The following is a 14,939-nucleotide window of genomic DNA, read 5'->3' on the forward strand; positions in this document are numbered from 1 at the left end:
CATGCTTCTGCGAGCATATGATAAAAATGTATCAAAATTATTCACTTGCTAAAACTATGTAGAGAATAACCAATATATTAGCTATTTCAGCATTGACAAGGCCTCTACCTATCACCAGAAAATGAAGAGCTTGTTAAAAGACATGCCACAACAACAAACAACTAGCTGACAATGGAAACCTCTTTCTTCCTGAGACAAAGGAGCAAACTGTAGGGCAAAACCCACCACATAAAAGGAAATAGAAAAAATTCTCCGTGACATCAAGCTGGGTTGGATTTGAGTCTAGCTTACAGACGGGTCCCCTTCAGGGCAGGACCATGATGGAGGGAAGTGTTCATACAGCCACTGCCCTCCCATGCGGCCCCGCAACATCACCTCTTGTCTTGAAATCACTTCATTCCCCTAGAATTGTGTAACATAATTATCTATAAACACTTTATCAGACTTCAACTAGACATTTATATTCTCTGACATTAACCTATCTTTAGCAATTACATTAGATAATTCCTTTCCTATTAATGGTTAGCAGGACCAATTTACTTCAAAAACTTTGGTACCTTAAGGTAACTGTAATAGGGATATCAACTTAATGTATTTCAATTTTAGTATAATGCACTTGCTCTGTTAAAGACAGCAGCTTGTTTCACTCTCGGTAGGTATTTTTCACTTAATCAGCTGATGTATCTAATAGCGCTGTGTACTAGTTTTCCATGCTGTTGAAAAATTCTTTACACAACAGGAGAGAACATGCTGGAAACCAGGAAAATGCTACAGAAAAGCCTCAGAAAACTGCAGCTGAATCTGAGGCCTTGGTTCTCTAACAGACTATCTGAAATGCAATTAGCTTAATGATTTCCAGGTGGCATTATTTTTTGTCCACATAAGAGACGAGAATTTTGAAAACTGACAAGAAGAATCAGACTGTTTTATAAGCATACTTCATTTTATAAAATATGCTCCAGCTTTCCTTATTCAACACACTCGCAGACAGTGCTGAACCAAGTACACTCCAATTAGGCACGAGAACAAGCATTCAAATACTAGTGAACGTGATTTCCTTTCGCTGTTGAGACCTTTTTGCATTCTTTATTCTTCTGGACAGCCTCTCTGAACAGGGTATTAGAGAACTTCAGGGTTCAAGAAAACAGTGAAGAATGAGGGCCAGAGGACAGCAAAGAAGTGACAGGAACCTGCACACATTAAGAGCAGAGATACATGTGGAGGGTTGTTATAGGTGTATAGAAATAATAAATATCTAACCTTAGAGAACACAGATGGACATCCAAAGAAAAGGAGCATTGGTAACCTCACAACTGACAAAAATATTTTTCTATGCATCATCAGTAACTGGTAGTATTTGGTATTACTCAGATCAAGAATTCGGGAAGGTACAAAAATGAAATGGACAGTTATGTCAGCAAGCTTGTCTCAAACTGGAGAGGCACAGAAAGTTTTCCTGAGAAAGACAAAGCTAAAAACTCAGAGGCCTGCCACCCAGGCTCTTCCTTTCCTCTTCCCTGTCCTCTCCTCCCACAAGCACTCACTGGAACTGCAAAAAGATTAATTTAGTGAGGAAAAAAAACAATCCTCCAAAGGATTTCATTTCAACACAGACTATGCAGAAGGGCCATAGCTCTGGCTAGTGCTGAGAGCACCAGTTAAACTGCCTACACGCCCAGAAGGTCCAAGGATTTGGGCTACCCTGACTGGATGGGGACAGGACCACCACTACTAGAGCTAAAGGCACAACAGCAATCAATGCCACACATAGCACGGAAACTAAGCAAACCCACCATAGTTGCCTCTGGGCTTAAATCAGCAGGCTTGGAGTCAAAAGTGAGAATTTGGGGAGCATCATATTATCCCACATCTGCTTACTACAGGGGCTGTCACTGCCTCTGAAACATTCTGCATGGGCTAGTGCCAGCGATGACCTAATAGGCTAACTGAAACAAGGGCCTCATCCAAAGACATTTTTAAGACCAAGAGACTCACAAACATCATAGAAGATCCTGTTCATGACTGAGGGTAGTGAAATTAATCTCTGGTATAATAAAAAGCCTTCCCTTATTAATGAGATGCTTTCCCAAAGGCTCACAGAAACCAATTTACAACTTAAGAGCATTTTATTGGACAACACATTACAATGCCCAAAAGCATAACACTGATTCACAGTGTGCAAGAGGGCAGTGAACCTAGCTGAAAAAGGGCAGGCAAATACATTTTCTCCCCCAGCTGGAATATCTTCCACTGGATCAGACACCGGCAATGTCCTATAAATGTCTTGCAGAATTGGATTCCAGGACAAATCTATGACTCATCAGATATTATGAGTATTATGACCCTGACCTTTAGTCTGGAATGGCACTGCCCAATAAAATAAATCTTAAAAGGCCATTTGCAAACAACTACAAACAACAGACAGATATGCTATGATTATTCTAAAACTGAACTACTAACCCCCAGCCCACCTCCCACTTACGGTTTTTTTTCCATTTTTTAAATGACAGATTAAAACCCCCCTTTAAAACAGCTAAGTTCAGGCAGGGACACCTTTTAACAGTGATTCTATTGATACAAGAAGTTCAAGCACTATTTTAAAGCTAAGGATATATTTACCACCTATTAAATCCAATCAGCAGAAGAGCACCATGGTCAAAATAGTTTTTTTGTGAAATCAGTATTTTTTCTGTTTTCAAATGTCTGATACTTCAGGGATCAAAGAGAATTTCTTCCCTCTTTCCTCACCCTTGCACCCTACAAGGTAATTCCTCTTTTTTGAACTGACAAAGGAAACAACTTGCCTATCAACGATTAATACAGAATATAAAGTTTGAATTTATACATAGAGATAGACAACACAACAGCTGAGAAACATTTCAAACCACAGCATTCCAGAAGAAGCAGAGTGATTTTGTGACAAATCTCCTCAGGAAAGAGGAGGAGTTTCAGCAGAACATGAAGAAGTTTCTGTATTCGGTAAATCCAGGTCAGGTACCTTCAGGAACTCAGAGCAAATTTAACTTTGTCCTAGTGGCTTTGGTGACTGCTGTTTACTTGTTTTGCTAACTTGCCTAATTACACAGAGGCAGAAACAGAAAACTGAAAGGGTACAGGGTGATAACTTCACACTCTGAAATAGGGACAGACCATGCAAGAGAGCAACAGCACTAAATTATCAAGTTTCAGCTTCCCTGTTAAAGCACTCCTCTTTGTCACCAAAACCAACTCGTAATTACTTTCTGACTGTATCTGCTTTTATTTGCAAAATATCAGATGGATGGGGAGCTGGGGCTGTGTCATTCCCAACACTGCAAGTTCTGGTGGCCTTGGGATTTTCTTTAAGCACAGAAACACAAATCAAACAAATGAACAACTGATGTTTCTGGTTTTTAAATAATGCAAAGTAAAATTAGCATGTTATCCTAAAAGAAATATGAGTACCACTTCAAATCTCTTGTGCTGCACCCTTCCCCCATTCTACAGGAACGCTACAGAACTGAAACAGCAACGATGACAATCATAAAAGGTATTTAAAGTATTTCAAAGGTAAACATTAGGTGGAACTACAACACAGAATGTCTGGTGGCTCCTGTTTGAGAGCCATGTGTTTCATGGGTTGGTTTCTTCTACCGTATCAAAGAGAAACTATTACCTTATAACTCTATGCATTTTTTTTATGCCATATAAAAAAGCCACCTACAAAACTCTCAAGAGGGGAGTGCGAAGGAATGGAGAAGCAGCCATTTCTTCCCTCGGTTTTACACAGAAGGCACAGATACTACAGTAACAAAACCACAGCACAAAATCTTCAAACAGTATTCAGGAGTTTTGCTTATTTATTAGAGCAGCAAACCCAAATACAGTACCAGAAGCATTTTGAAAGCTGTTCGTTTAGATCACTCTCTGCTTCCCTCCACCTCCTCCAAAACCTGTCACCGCTCCTCGCTTCTACCAGGGTTTACCTTTCCAGCACACACAAGCCAAGCCTACAAGGTGGTATTATCTCCTGCTCCTCTCCCTGATATGCCAGGGCTGTGGAATAATTAAAATGGGTCAGTAATCAAAATTGTGGGAAAGTTTTCACCGGTTTTTTGTTCCTTAATGCATTTAAAGTCTTTTTATGTACATCCCAGACTCCTCTCACTGCTGCAGTACTACCTGTGCAAGCAACTGAGATGATGAGGTGCTGGATTTTGTTATCACAAGCATAAGGATGCTCAGACTCCAGCGGTGGCATAAAGCGAACCAGGTCCACATCAGGCAACATCAACTTGCCTGCCTAAAGTGCATCGCAGTATTTCAGCTCTTCCTTTAGCACCTAAAAGAGGTTTCTAAGACAAAGCCTGGATCTTCTCAAGCTATGTCCTGTCCCCCAGATTAAGCCCTGATCCGCTACACCGGGACGGCTGTAAACCCTGCGGGGATCGTCACGAAGGGGACGACACACCGGCTGCCCGGGCTGAGCTCCGCAGCCCCTCCGCGCTGCCCGAGGCCGCCGTTGTGTAACTGCCCGCTGCGGCACGTTGCTAGGTGGCCGCGGCCGGCGGGCAGGCTCCCCCCGCGGCTGCCCGTTGAATCCCCCGCAGCGCGGCCACTGCGGAGCCCCGGGAGCGGCACTGCCCCGCTGCAGGGACCGGGAGCGGGGTGGGCACCGGGCCGCGGCCTTGGGAAGGGGGCCTCCCCGTGCCGGGAGGGCTCGCTACGGCCGGGAGGGGATAGCTCCGCGGGGAGCCGGGGGCCGAGGCTCGGGGCGCCGGCGGGCGCGCTGACACCCTGGTCTCTTACCGGACTCCCCCGGGAGCCGCCGGTTGCACTCTCGGTCCCGGGAGCCGCCGCCACAGCAACAGGAAACGCCCCGATGTCCCGGAAGCAAAAGGAAGACGAGGGTGCGCGCCTGCGCGCCGCGGCCCGGCCGAGGGAGGGTCCCGGTCCCCTCGGGGAGGGCAGCGACCACCGGCGCCAGCCCGGGATTCCCCCTCAGGGAGGGCACCGACCACCAACGATAGCCCAGGCCTTCCCCTCAGGAAGGGCAGCGACCACCAACGATAGCCCGGGCCTTCCCCTCAGGGAGGGCACCGACCACCAACGATAGCCCGGGCCTTCCCCTCAGGGAGGGCACCGACCACCAACGATAGCCTGGCCTTCCCCTCGGGGAGGGCACCGACCACCAACGATAGCCCGGGCCTTCCCCTCAGGGAGGGCACCGACCACCAACGATAGCCCGGGCCTTCCCCTCAGGGAGGGCACCGACCACCAACGATAGCCTGGCCTTCCCCTCGGGGAGGGCACCGACCACCAACGATAGCCCGGGCCTTCCCCTCGGGGAGGGCACCGACCACCGCCAGCCCGGGCTTCCCCCTCAGCCCGCTCCCGGGATGGGGGAGATGGCTGGAATCAAGAGCCGCCAGGCCTCTCCCCTGCCCCAGCCATGGCGGTGAGTGTCCCGCACCACGGGGCATTGCGGGGGACCTGCCTTCCATCAGCGTCTGCCTCTGGCGGGAACAAAGACTAAACAGGCCCTTAACGGATGGGATGTAGCATCCCGAGTGACAGCTTTAACACAGTATTTCATGTGTTTGCGCAGCGCCTGGGACTTACTCTAAATACACAATTTGTTATTAAAAGCCTGGTGGGATTTGTCATTCAAAACATGCTGAAATGTTTACAACCACTGCTGCCAAGGGGAGGTTGGGGTCCCCAGCAGGTTGGCAGGACACTGGCTTCCTTATCAACCCTGTGGCTGCAAGTGCCTGCCTGGGCCTTCGCCAATGACCCCTGCACAGACAAACACCGAAAGAAAAGGAGAATTATCTTCACTATCAGCAGATTTGTACACTGACTTGTATAACTAAATCACTTGCTGGAAAAATTACCGTTTCCCTGACTCCAATAAGGTTTGACCTAGTACTAGCACTGGGCTGCTGAAGTACTCTGCAAGGAGGAAAAATGAGAAAAGCTCATGACCTAAACCTTACCTCCTGATCTGTGAGTTGCTCTGAGGATTTACGATACTGAACTGATCTCCATCACAAGTTTGTCACATCCAAGTTGCCTGTCAAGCTTGAAAATGCAACGTACACAATTATAAAACAAACTTCCCTCTCAAACTCCACCCTACAGCTTTCCCACGCTGTTTTGAAAGAACCCACCACTGTTTGGGCTGGAAATGTGCTGAAATCCTACACCACCATGGGACCAATATCATCTCTGGTTTCCACACTGCAACCTGTTTGATTTTATTTTTCTCTGCATCTTGTACTTGCAAGCTTTTCAGAAATGTACCCTTTTGTGCTGCTTCTGTACAGGACTAAGCACAACAAGGTCCAAGTTGTTTACTGGGGCCTCTCAGCACTACTGAGAAATAATCATTAAAGAAAGTGGTTCGGGGGTAAACAGCTGGCTGTCACTTGGTGAATGATTCATCCTTAGACACTTCAAACTTTGTGCTTTGCTGTAATATAAAAGTAAAGCACTGCAGATTGCCCAACTACAGCTGTCATGGAGAGAACGTGCTGTGCTTGTGCGGCTGGCCTCAGGGCATCTCCACAAAATCAGTGCAAAATCTGGCACAGCAACCAGCTGAAAGACTGTAGCTTAGAGCTAAGGTTTGGATTGCAAAGAAGAGAATAGCACTAACTTTCTAATCCTGTGTAATTCTGCAATAACAAAAGATTTTTCACTGAATGAATTGCAGGGAGATTACTGTCATACAGCCTTATGCATTTGTCAGGCCAAGTGTACGAGATCCTGAGGTCTTATCAGGGAATGCAAAGAGCAGCACCTTGGACATGTTCCAGATGAAGGCAGTACTGCCCAGATATGAAATGGAAGTGAAAAGCAGAAAAGGAGAAATGCTAAGAATAGTATATTCTTCAGCTTCCTTTTCTAAAATCTCTAGAGTTCAGTAGAGCCAGCTCTGTGTCAGCAGACTCATAGCTCAGTGTTTCCTCTGAAACCAGTGCTGCAGACCACTTTCACATTTACTTTAGATCCTGCTTCATTGGCTCTTAACCGCATTAACCCACAGCCTATCGCAGTTGCTTTGGTTTCGCCTGTTTTATTTGGACTCCTGTCGATAATAATTTATTTCAAGTGGGACTCCCAGTCCATTTATCCCTGTCATCATGTTACAGCAGCCACACCTCCTTTCCCCCCCCAAAATAAAAGCTTTTTGGCAGCTGTGTCTCCCTCCAGAAATGCGAAGTTCCAGGTTGCCTGCTGCTTTTCAGATTTCTCAGGACTCTGTGTGGGCTATGATTTTCTATGCTGAAATTTCCGCTCAAACAATTCCTTCTTACTACAAGCCAAAACCGCCCTTCCCAATTAGCTTATTGGTGCTGCACTGGGAATCCTAAAAGCAAAAGCATGCAGGCACAAGTGCCAAGTGAGAGGTGAATTTCACACCGAATTTCAAGTCAAAACCAAAAGCCACTCTGGCCTCCCTTACAGATAAAGAAGCATGGGTGGAGGATGTTTGCCTGACAAACGCCAGGAACCTATGTCCTCCATTTTCCCGCAGAACTGTTGTGAGAAAGAAAATGGTTCTCCAGATCTCTTTCGCAACGTGCCTTAAATAAGTCCTGGAGACTAGTCGTTACAGCAATTTCTTATAAATCGACCTGTATACTGAAGCAGCCAGCAAGGGTCAGCCTAGGATGAGTAGACAGTCTGATGTCCAGCCCAGCCTGTATTATTCAGGAAGATTCATTAAACCGAGCACTTTCTCTTAAAGAAGAGGAATTTGTCTGAACCCTACCAAACACTTTGGTTGCAGCTATAGGTTTCTTGAAGGGAATGGTCCATCTGACACCCCTAGGGGGGCTCCACCTTTCCCATAAAGTAATAGAGATGTAACTTTCAACTAAAGAAGATGCAGAAGACCCACTTCTACTGGGTGAGCACCTCAGTGCTCAAGCACAAGTCGCTAGGAGGGAAGCAATCCTCCTGCCATCTGTATTCCATGGCATATCCTTGGCTCACCTCCATGGCACAGCCTGCTTGGAGAGTTCTCTTCCTGTCAGGGCTTTCCTGGGACTCATCTAACTCCTGTTGCATAAACTCTGAAAGCATGTTTATAAGAGAGGATTAATTTAGGCACAGAACCTTCTCTACTCTTGACAGCAAAGGCTGAAAAGGAGCTTTCTCCATTTCCAGGTGAACAATAAACCTAGAGACTCACAGCTCAAAGTTTTCGTAACAGCGAAGTTTGGGTGGCCACTGTTGTAGAGATTCCAGTGACTGCAAGAATTCCTCTTTGTTTTTCATCCCTGCCAGGCTCCTAACATTACATCTGTGAGACTCCAAAACTGGAGCTGCAGAATGTTTCCTGCACTTATACTCTCAACACATATCACAGCCTCCTTCCCTGGCAGATTTTGTACTGTGTGGCGTGAGGATAGATGGGAGGAATCGAGTGGGAGAGGGAAAAAAGTGACCACCAAACAAGGGCCACCTGGGCTGCCTACCTTCTTCACAGTTCACGTGCATGTTTCTAGCAGAACAATGGTTCCTTGTTCTGAATTAAAAGCAGAATTCCTCCTGCTGTTACTTTAATAAGAAGATCTCTTGCTCCTCTATTTCATCACAGCTATGGAAGCCACCAGACTTTTTGTGTCTACTGGACAGTGGAAGGACCTCAGGCAGGCTTCCTAATCATTTTCCCATCCTTCCTCCTCCTGGCTTCAGCTCATCCCTTTCTTCAACTACCATCTTTTCTTTCTATGAGCCTTTTTGTCTTCTACCACGTGGTGGTGCTGCAGTTAAAAATACCGTAGAGAGAACATAAACCGCAGCACCTGACCGTGAGATGGACCGAGAGCTGGCCGAGGGCCAAAGCGTGTAGATGGTGAAATGTGAGTTCATTATGAGAAAACAAGATCAGCAGCCAAATACCTTCAGATCTTGGCAACAACCGCAGCTCAGACTGAGCCCTGACAGAGCAGTTTGCTCTTCCGAAAAGTCGGCCTGCCGGTCTGGCTGCACAGTGGCCCCGAAGCTTGCTTTTCAGGAGCCCTATCAGTGGCTAGTCAGGAGACCATGCGTTGCTCCTAGCTGCAATAACAGGAGCTAGTGATATCAACTATCAGCTCTGCTACCCAGAAGCAGCTTGCAAAGGGTTTCAGCCCAGCAAAATCCAAATATAGTCACTCTCGGGCTAACAGCTGTCACACAACAAGTCTCAATCCAGATCTGATCACAGACAGGCCATTAATGAACATCTCAGAACCCTGCCCAGTTGTTCAGCCTCAGTTCAAGCACTGCAAAGGGAACATGCAAAAACCAGCTTTGCTGCCCTGCCACCCATGTTAGCCTGGGCAGTGTACCCTTGAGCAGCCCAGAAAGCCAAAGGAGATGTTACAGAGTCTCAAACACAAACCAGCTCCTCGGCCACCTTGGAGGTTTTTCTCCTGAGTGTTAGCAAGACTCAAGAACACAGATTCCTCACGGAAGGGCTGAGAAACATGGTAGAAATTACTATAACTCATGTCCAGTCCCTGTGCATTTATGATGGATGACAATAGGCCGAGCTATATTCCCATTTCGATAGCTAGCACTAACTCCTTGCGCTCCAGATCACAGATCTCCATAGTGGCTGTCCAGAGAAGAATCACTCACACTGGCAATGACCTCAGAGTTCCCAAGACCATGCAGAGCATGGCTGCAAGCTCTTAGTGTACTGGGGATCAAGGACTGTCTGGGTCTTCTCAGGTTCAGATATTTTTTGTAGAGCAGTGTGCAAAACTGCAAACTGAGCCTCTTCTAGGAGGTTCCACAGACAGGAGTGACAAGGCATAATTCTGCTCCTCCTTTAATGTTTGGGTTCTCTCTAAACACCCACAAAGCACTTGCTCTTATTCAGCTCCCTGCTTCCTACTTTTTTTGCTGTGACACCTGAAAAACGTTCACTAATAGCCAGGCCTGTGGTCCTTTTCAGTTTCCCTCCAGCTGCCCTGAAGGGAAAATATGCTTCTCACAGTGCGCATCCAAGGGCAGCCAGTTCTTTTATGCCCCAGGAAGGTTTTACTGACCTTGAGAGCCTTTGAGAGACCCTTACTGGAGAGCGAGCATTGCTTGAGGATACAGGGTAGAGAAAGAGAGCAATTGTCTCATTTCCAGAGGATTTTCTCTGCCCACAGACAATCCCTTGGGAATTAAAATGTTCTTCAGTGCCCTGTGTACCTGCTCCAAATAGGAGGGGCGGGGTTTGTCCATCAGCCAAAGCCATGCAGCAATGCCACAGTGAATGCAGTGCCAGGACAGAGTCCCATGCACGCTGGCAAAGGAGCAGCTGCCATTCCTGTGCACTACTTACATCTGAAAAGCAACAAGCTCACCCATGCAGGTCCTAGGAGGGTCTATTTGACTTTTATGTTAGATAATAAAGTTTTGGATACTCCAGAAATTCCTGTGCCCATGCACAGGGTAGATGCTGAGCCACTCTGAAAAACACCCTAAAAGATTCGGCTTCGCTCAGGCAGCAGGCATATTTGCATGGAGAAAGCAGAACTTTGGGTGAAAAAAAAAAATTAAAGGAAAATTTGGCCTGGAACCCTCCTTGGGGGAAAGGGGCAGGAAATGGTCAAGTGGCCAAAGAAAATGAGGATAAACTATTGCCAGGCAAGATTTAGAGATCATTTTGGACTATTTGGAGAAACAAGCAAGCCAGGCCAAGCAGGGTGATGGGGTACAGTGAAGCCAGGCAGAGAAGTGAAGCAACCCGTGAGGCTGCTTTAAGCAGGGGAATGGCCAGCCTGGGCTGGAGGGAAGGCTGGGGAGTGGGTTTTAGCCAGGCAAAGCCAGACAGTGCCAGCAATACTCACTCAGGCACTGCAGACCACTTTTATTCACAAGAGGTTTGGCACACAGTGAGCAGCTGGTGCAGCTGGAGAAAACCCCTGGCACAAGCTGGTGTCTATTGATCTCTTTCCACCTCTCTTTTGGCTCCTTTATCTCCTTCTCCTTCTCTCTCTCTTTTGGCTGCTCTTTGTTCTTACCCTGGAAGGAGAGAAAAACAGAGCTCCATTACAGGCTTCGCACTGCTCACACATTGTTTTCCCCACCAGTAAAAACGAGCATGCAGGAAGCTGGTGCACAGCAAGTACAGTGGGCACCTTTCTGCCCAGACCTTTGGGATGGTAGTGCTTTTCCCAAATGCCTTCCTAAAGGCCCTTTAGTCTAGGTCCATGTGCGACGAAGGGCAAGACCCAGCACTGCAGCACATGTCTGTGCCTCTGCAGGCTCTCCTCCTTGGCACAGCAGGTGATCCAGGCAGTCACCCAGCCAAAGCACTCCTCTCTTGGTCTGCACAGCTCGTGCTAAGACAGCAAGAAAGCAGCCAGAACATGCCCTGGAGCAAGGTGGGCTGAAAGTCAGGGATCATTCTGTCCAGCGCATTCTGTTAGGGGTCACAGCGCATCTGCGGACCAATATAGCGGCCTCAGCCATCCAAGGGCAATCCAAGTAACTGGTCCCTGGGGTTAGATCCCCTTGAAGAATTCAACAGTTCCTTACACAAATTCGGCACCTCTCCCTCACCTTATCCTTCTGCCAGGATCCGGTGACTCGGCTCCGCAGGGAACTCAGACGTCGCATCACCTTCGTGCCTCTCTCTGCTTTATCGCTTTTTCCACTGTCCTCATTTCTGAAACAAGACCAAAAACATCTTAACTAAGGGGAATTTAACTGCCCAGGCACAGTTCATGGAGATCACTGATGAAGCTCATCTGAAGCGTTACTTTAGGACCCCATCTCTGAGCTTTCCATCTCCTGGCGGATCTGGTTCAGCACCAGTCATGTAATTTATTAATGGGACACTTGCAAATAAGGAGCTGAAATTTCCAATTGTGCGAGTTCTGGCTGTCTCTGTCTTTTTGCAGTGCCATGTACAATGAGGCCCAGATCCTGGCTGAACCGCTGCACATACCAGTGTCTTGCATGCAGTATTAGCAGGGCAGTAGAGTTTAGATGGAGGGGGGCTTGAAATCAGTTTGTACTGGGAGCACAAAGTGCGTGGATTACTATCTGTCTCACTTACTCATTAGACAGGAACTCAAACCAGGTGAGGTTCTGTGGAGAAGAATCACTGCCTTCTTGCACACAAGCTCTCTGCTTTGCCCTGTGCAGGGAAAAGACGTCAGATGCACAGCAAAGAACACAAGAACAGGAACTTTGGGTCAGCAGAAAGGCTCATCTTTGGAGACAGGGCAGGAACATCTTTAGAGTTACAGAAGAGGCACATGAAATGCTACTTCTCCTTGCAATTCTGCCTTAGTTTCACTGGAAGAATACAGTGACTCTGGTACCCTGGGGATTTGCCCCACAGTGTCATTTGCCAGGTGAGTCCTAGGCAGACCTATGGCCTCCCCACCCTCATCCCTCTCCCAAATACTCTTACCCATGATAATGTTTCAGCTCCTGAAGTACTTGCTGGACAATTAGCCTACCAGGAATGGGACAAAAGAAAAGTGAGGGATTAAAAAATGCCCTTGCAAAGACATTCTGCACCCCACAAAGCATCAGGTGCTGGTTTAAAACCAACTTTTCAGCTATGCCCCAGCATGAGGTGGGATCTCCTTTGCTATTCAATCTCCACTAGCTCAGATATACTCAAGAATCTCTGCCGGCTCAAAACAGCCAGGACTGACAATACCTACACGTGGTCTGGGGACACGTGGTCCTTCTCCAGCATCTCCAGAGCAGGGGGTTCAATACCTGGAACACAAAACACTCTCAGCAGGGATCCTGATTTGCTTTTGCAGAGCACCATGTTGCAAGCTATGCATTTGGATCCTGTTAATCTTGCCGGGCTCTCACTCTGCCTTTAATGGGCAGGGAGAAGTGCTGGGAGCAGTTAGGGAGGGAAAGGCTGCACTGCAGTTCTGTGGGGGAGTTGGAGGCTACATCACTTTTCTGTGTTACCCCTCCCTTCTCCAGCCTGTATTACATTAAGTTCTGAAGATCCTGCTTGCAGCTAAAGGGTGGAAGTTGATACCACCCCAGAGACCCTCCCCATGACAGCCAGCTTTACTTCCACTTCCCAGGCTGTACTCTTAACAAGTCTCTACATTTTGCTCTGGGGCAGTCCTCACAGATGGGAGGTATTAATGGATTCCAGCAGCACAGTGAAGGCCAAAATGAATTTTACAGGAGCTAGGGTGCCTTTGTTTTTCTAAGGCTCTTTGGCTTTCAGTGCAGGAACCAGAATCTGACAGCCTTGTCCCAAAGCCTGCTCCCTGCCAGCTGGGCACTGTGGGTTAGTTAAGGGCACCGCTGTCAGAAGGGGCCTGCAAACAGACCATGTTTGCTCCATTCTTTGGGGGTACAGGAGAAAGGGCACACTTAAATCCAGGCAGATGAAGCAGTGCTTTTTGTTCCTAGGAAATCATCTTTGCCTGGTGCGAGTAGGGAGTGACCAGTGCACCAGCCACAGAGAGGTTATATGGCAACGTGTCACTGGGGATGGGCATGTCTAAGATTAGACTGCGCTGTTAGCCAGGATCAGACTCAAAGTCAGCTTGACTTTTTATTTCAGGAGCTCCTGGAACCATGTAGAAGGGAAGGGCAGAATATGTCTGGGCTTGCAGAGGCTACATCTCCAGCTTTTTATCTTCTTAATTACAGACACCTTGAACTCATTTAATGCCATATATATAGTCTATACCAACCTTCCATGGCTGGAAGAGAAGTGTCAAAGCTGCAGTGTATCTGAGGGGGGGCAACCGTCTCGCATGCTGATGGGACAGACTTTGACCTCAGTCTCTTCCCGTTGCTGCCACATTCCTGGAGCAGTAAAAAGTCATGGATATCTTTGGTCCTTTGTGCACCAAGGGAGCCCCCATCGAGTCACAGTATGGCTGGCAAGGTGTAATGCAAGGAATCTCGGCTTAAGTGCCAGCGATCATCCCTGCCTTCCCACAGCCTCCTACCCTGCATGCCTGCCTTGGGAGCCTGAGGGCCGATTCCCTTGCTGTGTGGTTTGATACCTGTGCTATGTCGGAGCACAAGATGAGATCAAGACCCAAAATGTCACTGGAAACAGACTGACTCCTCAGCCCTTCTCTCGTTTTGTCAGGGTTCTGATGACAGCAAGCCATAAGGCCCAGCTGTTTGCTGGTTTCAGGTGTGGGCTCCAGGGAGGCTGGAGTAAGCGACACTTGTAGCTGAAACCTTCTTAGGCACTTCTCACTTTTATAGAACATGTAGCACTGTGATGCAATTGTCCTTTTAATACTAATTGAATCTAAAGATACTCCCCAGAGGAAAGCAGTTTGAAAGGGGGGTGATACTGCTGTCTTCAACTACCCGACAGAGGATTATAGAGAGGGTGGAGCCAGACTCCTCTTAGAGGTGCACAGTGACAGGACAAGAGGCAACAGGCACAAGTTGCAGCATGGGAAACTCCAGCTAGATTTATGGGAAAGAGGGCTGTGCATCAGCCAGCTCCCAGGGCCTTTATCCTGCAAGATGGGGCAGTTTGTCCCAGAGCAGAGAAAGCCCATCCTTGCTGACATTCCTGCAGACCTCCTGGCATACCTGGTTCAATGCTGGCTTCAAGGGAGTCCAGCCTGCAGCCAACACCTGCAAGTGTTGCATTCTGCACCCATAGCTTGCCCTGCTGCCAATATGCGCACAGCCCTCGCAAACTCACCGCCTCCTCCAAGCCAGGGCTGACCGTGAGGTTCGAGCACAATGGCTCTATCTCCACTTTGATTACCGTGGCACCTCCACTGCTGCTCCAGGTTTCCAGTTCCCCTTTGGGCAGCTGAAGGGACACGCAAGGCTGTGGGCAGGACAGGCTCCCCTTCTCCACATCCTCCTGCTCTGGGTCACTGCCCATCTCTGTGGCATCCAGGCTGAATCTAAGACAAGGAAGAGGAACAAGCCAGTTTAGCAGACCTGCCCATTGTGTCAGGCATGGCACAGCCCCTGCAATGTCC

At 47.8% G+C, this 14,939-nt stretch overlaps 1 protein-coding gene across 5 annotated transcripts in view; it reads right to left on the reverse strand.

Annotated features, from left to right (window-relative positions):
• The window catches only part of ARHGEF18 (Rho/Rac guanine nucleotide exchange factor 18), a 52,340-nt gene that overhangs the window by 27,395 nt on the left and 10,006 nt on the right, over positions 1-14,939 (reverse strand). For 4 of the 5 annotated variants that reach the window (XM_055804509.1, XM_055804510.1, XM_027796244.2 and 1 more), the window contains 7 exons: positions 14,651-14,861; positions 13,668-13,782; positions 12,657-12,714; positions 12,398-12,442; positions 12,038-12,118; positions 11,539-11,644; positions 10,824-10,998 (listed from right to left, as the gene is read on the reverse strand). In XM_055804509.1, coding sequence (XP_055660484.1) covers positions 10,824-10,998; positions 11,539-11,644; positions 12,038-12,118; positions 12,398-12,442; positions 12,657-12,714; positions 13,668-13,782; positions 14,651-14,861 — 791 coding nt within the window. The remainder of the gene's footprint in view (positions 1-10,823; positions 10,999-11,538; positions 11,645-12,037; positions 12,119-12,397; positions 12,443-12,656; positions 12,715-13,667; positions 13,783-14,650; positions 14,862-14,939) is intronic. The other variant, XM_027796246.2, reaches the window with a different exon arrangement.

Source organism: Falco peregrinus, chromosome 5 (assembly GCF_023634155.1).
Source record: "Falco peregrinus isolate bFalPer1 chromosome 5, bFalPer1.pri, whole genome shotgun sequence".
In the NCBI taxonomy this organism is placed as follows: domain Eukaryota; kingdom Metazoa; phylum Chordata; class Aves; order Falconiformes; family Falconidae; genus Falco; species Falco peregrinus.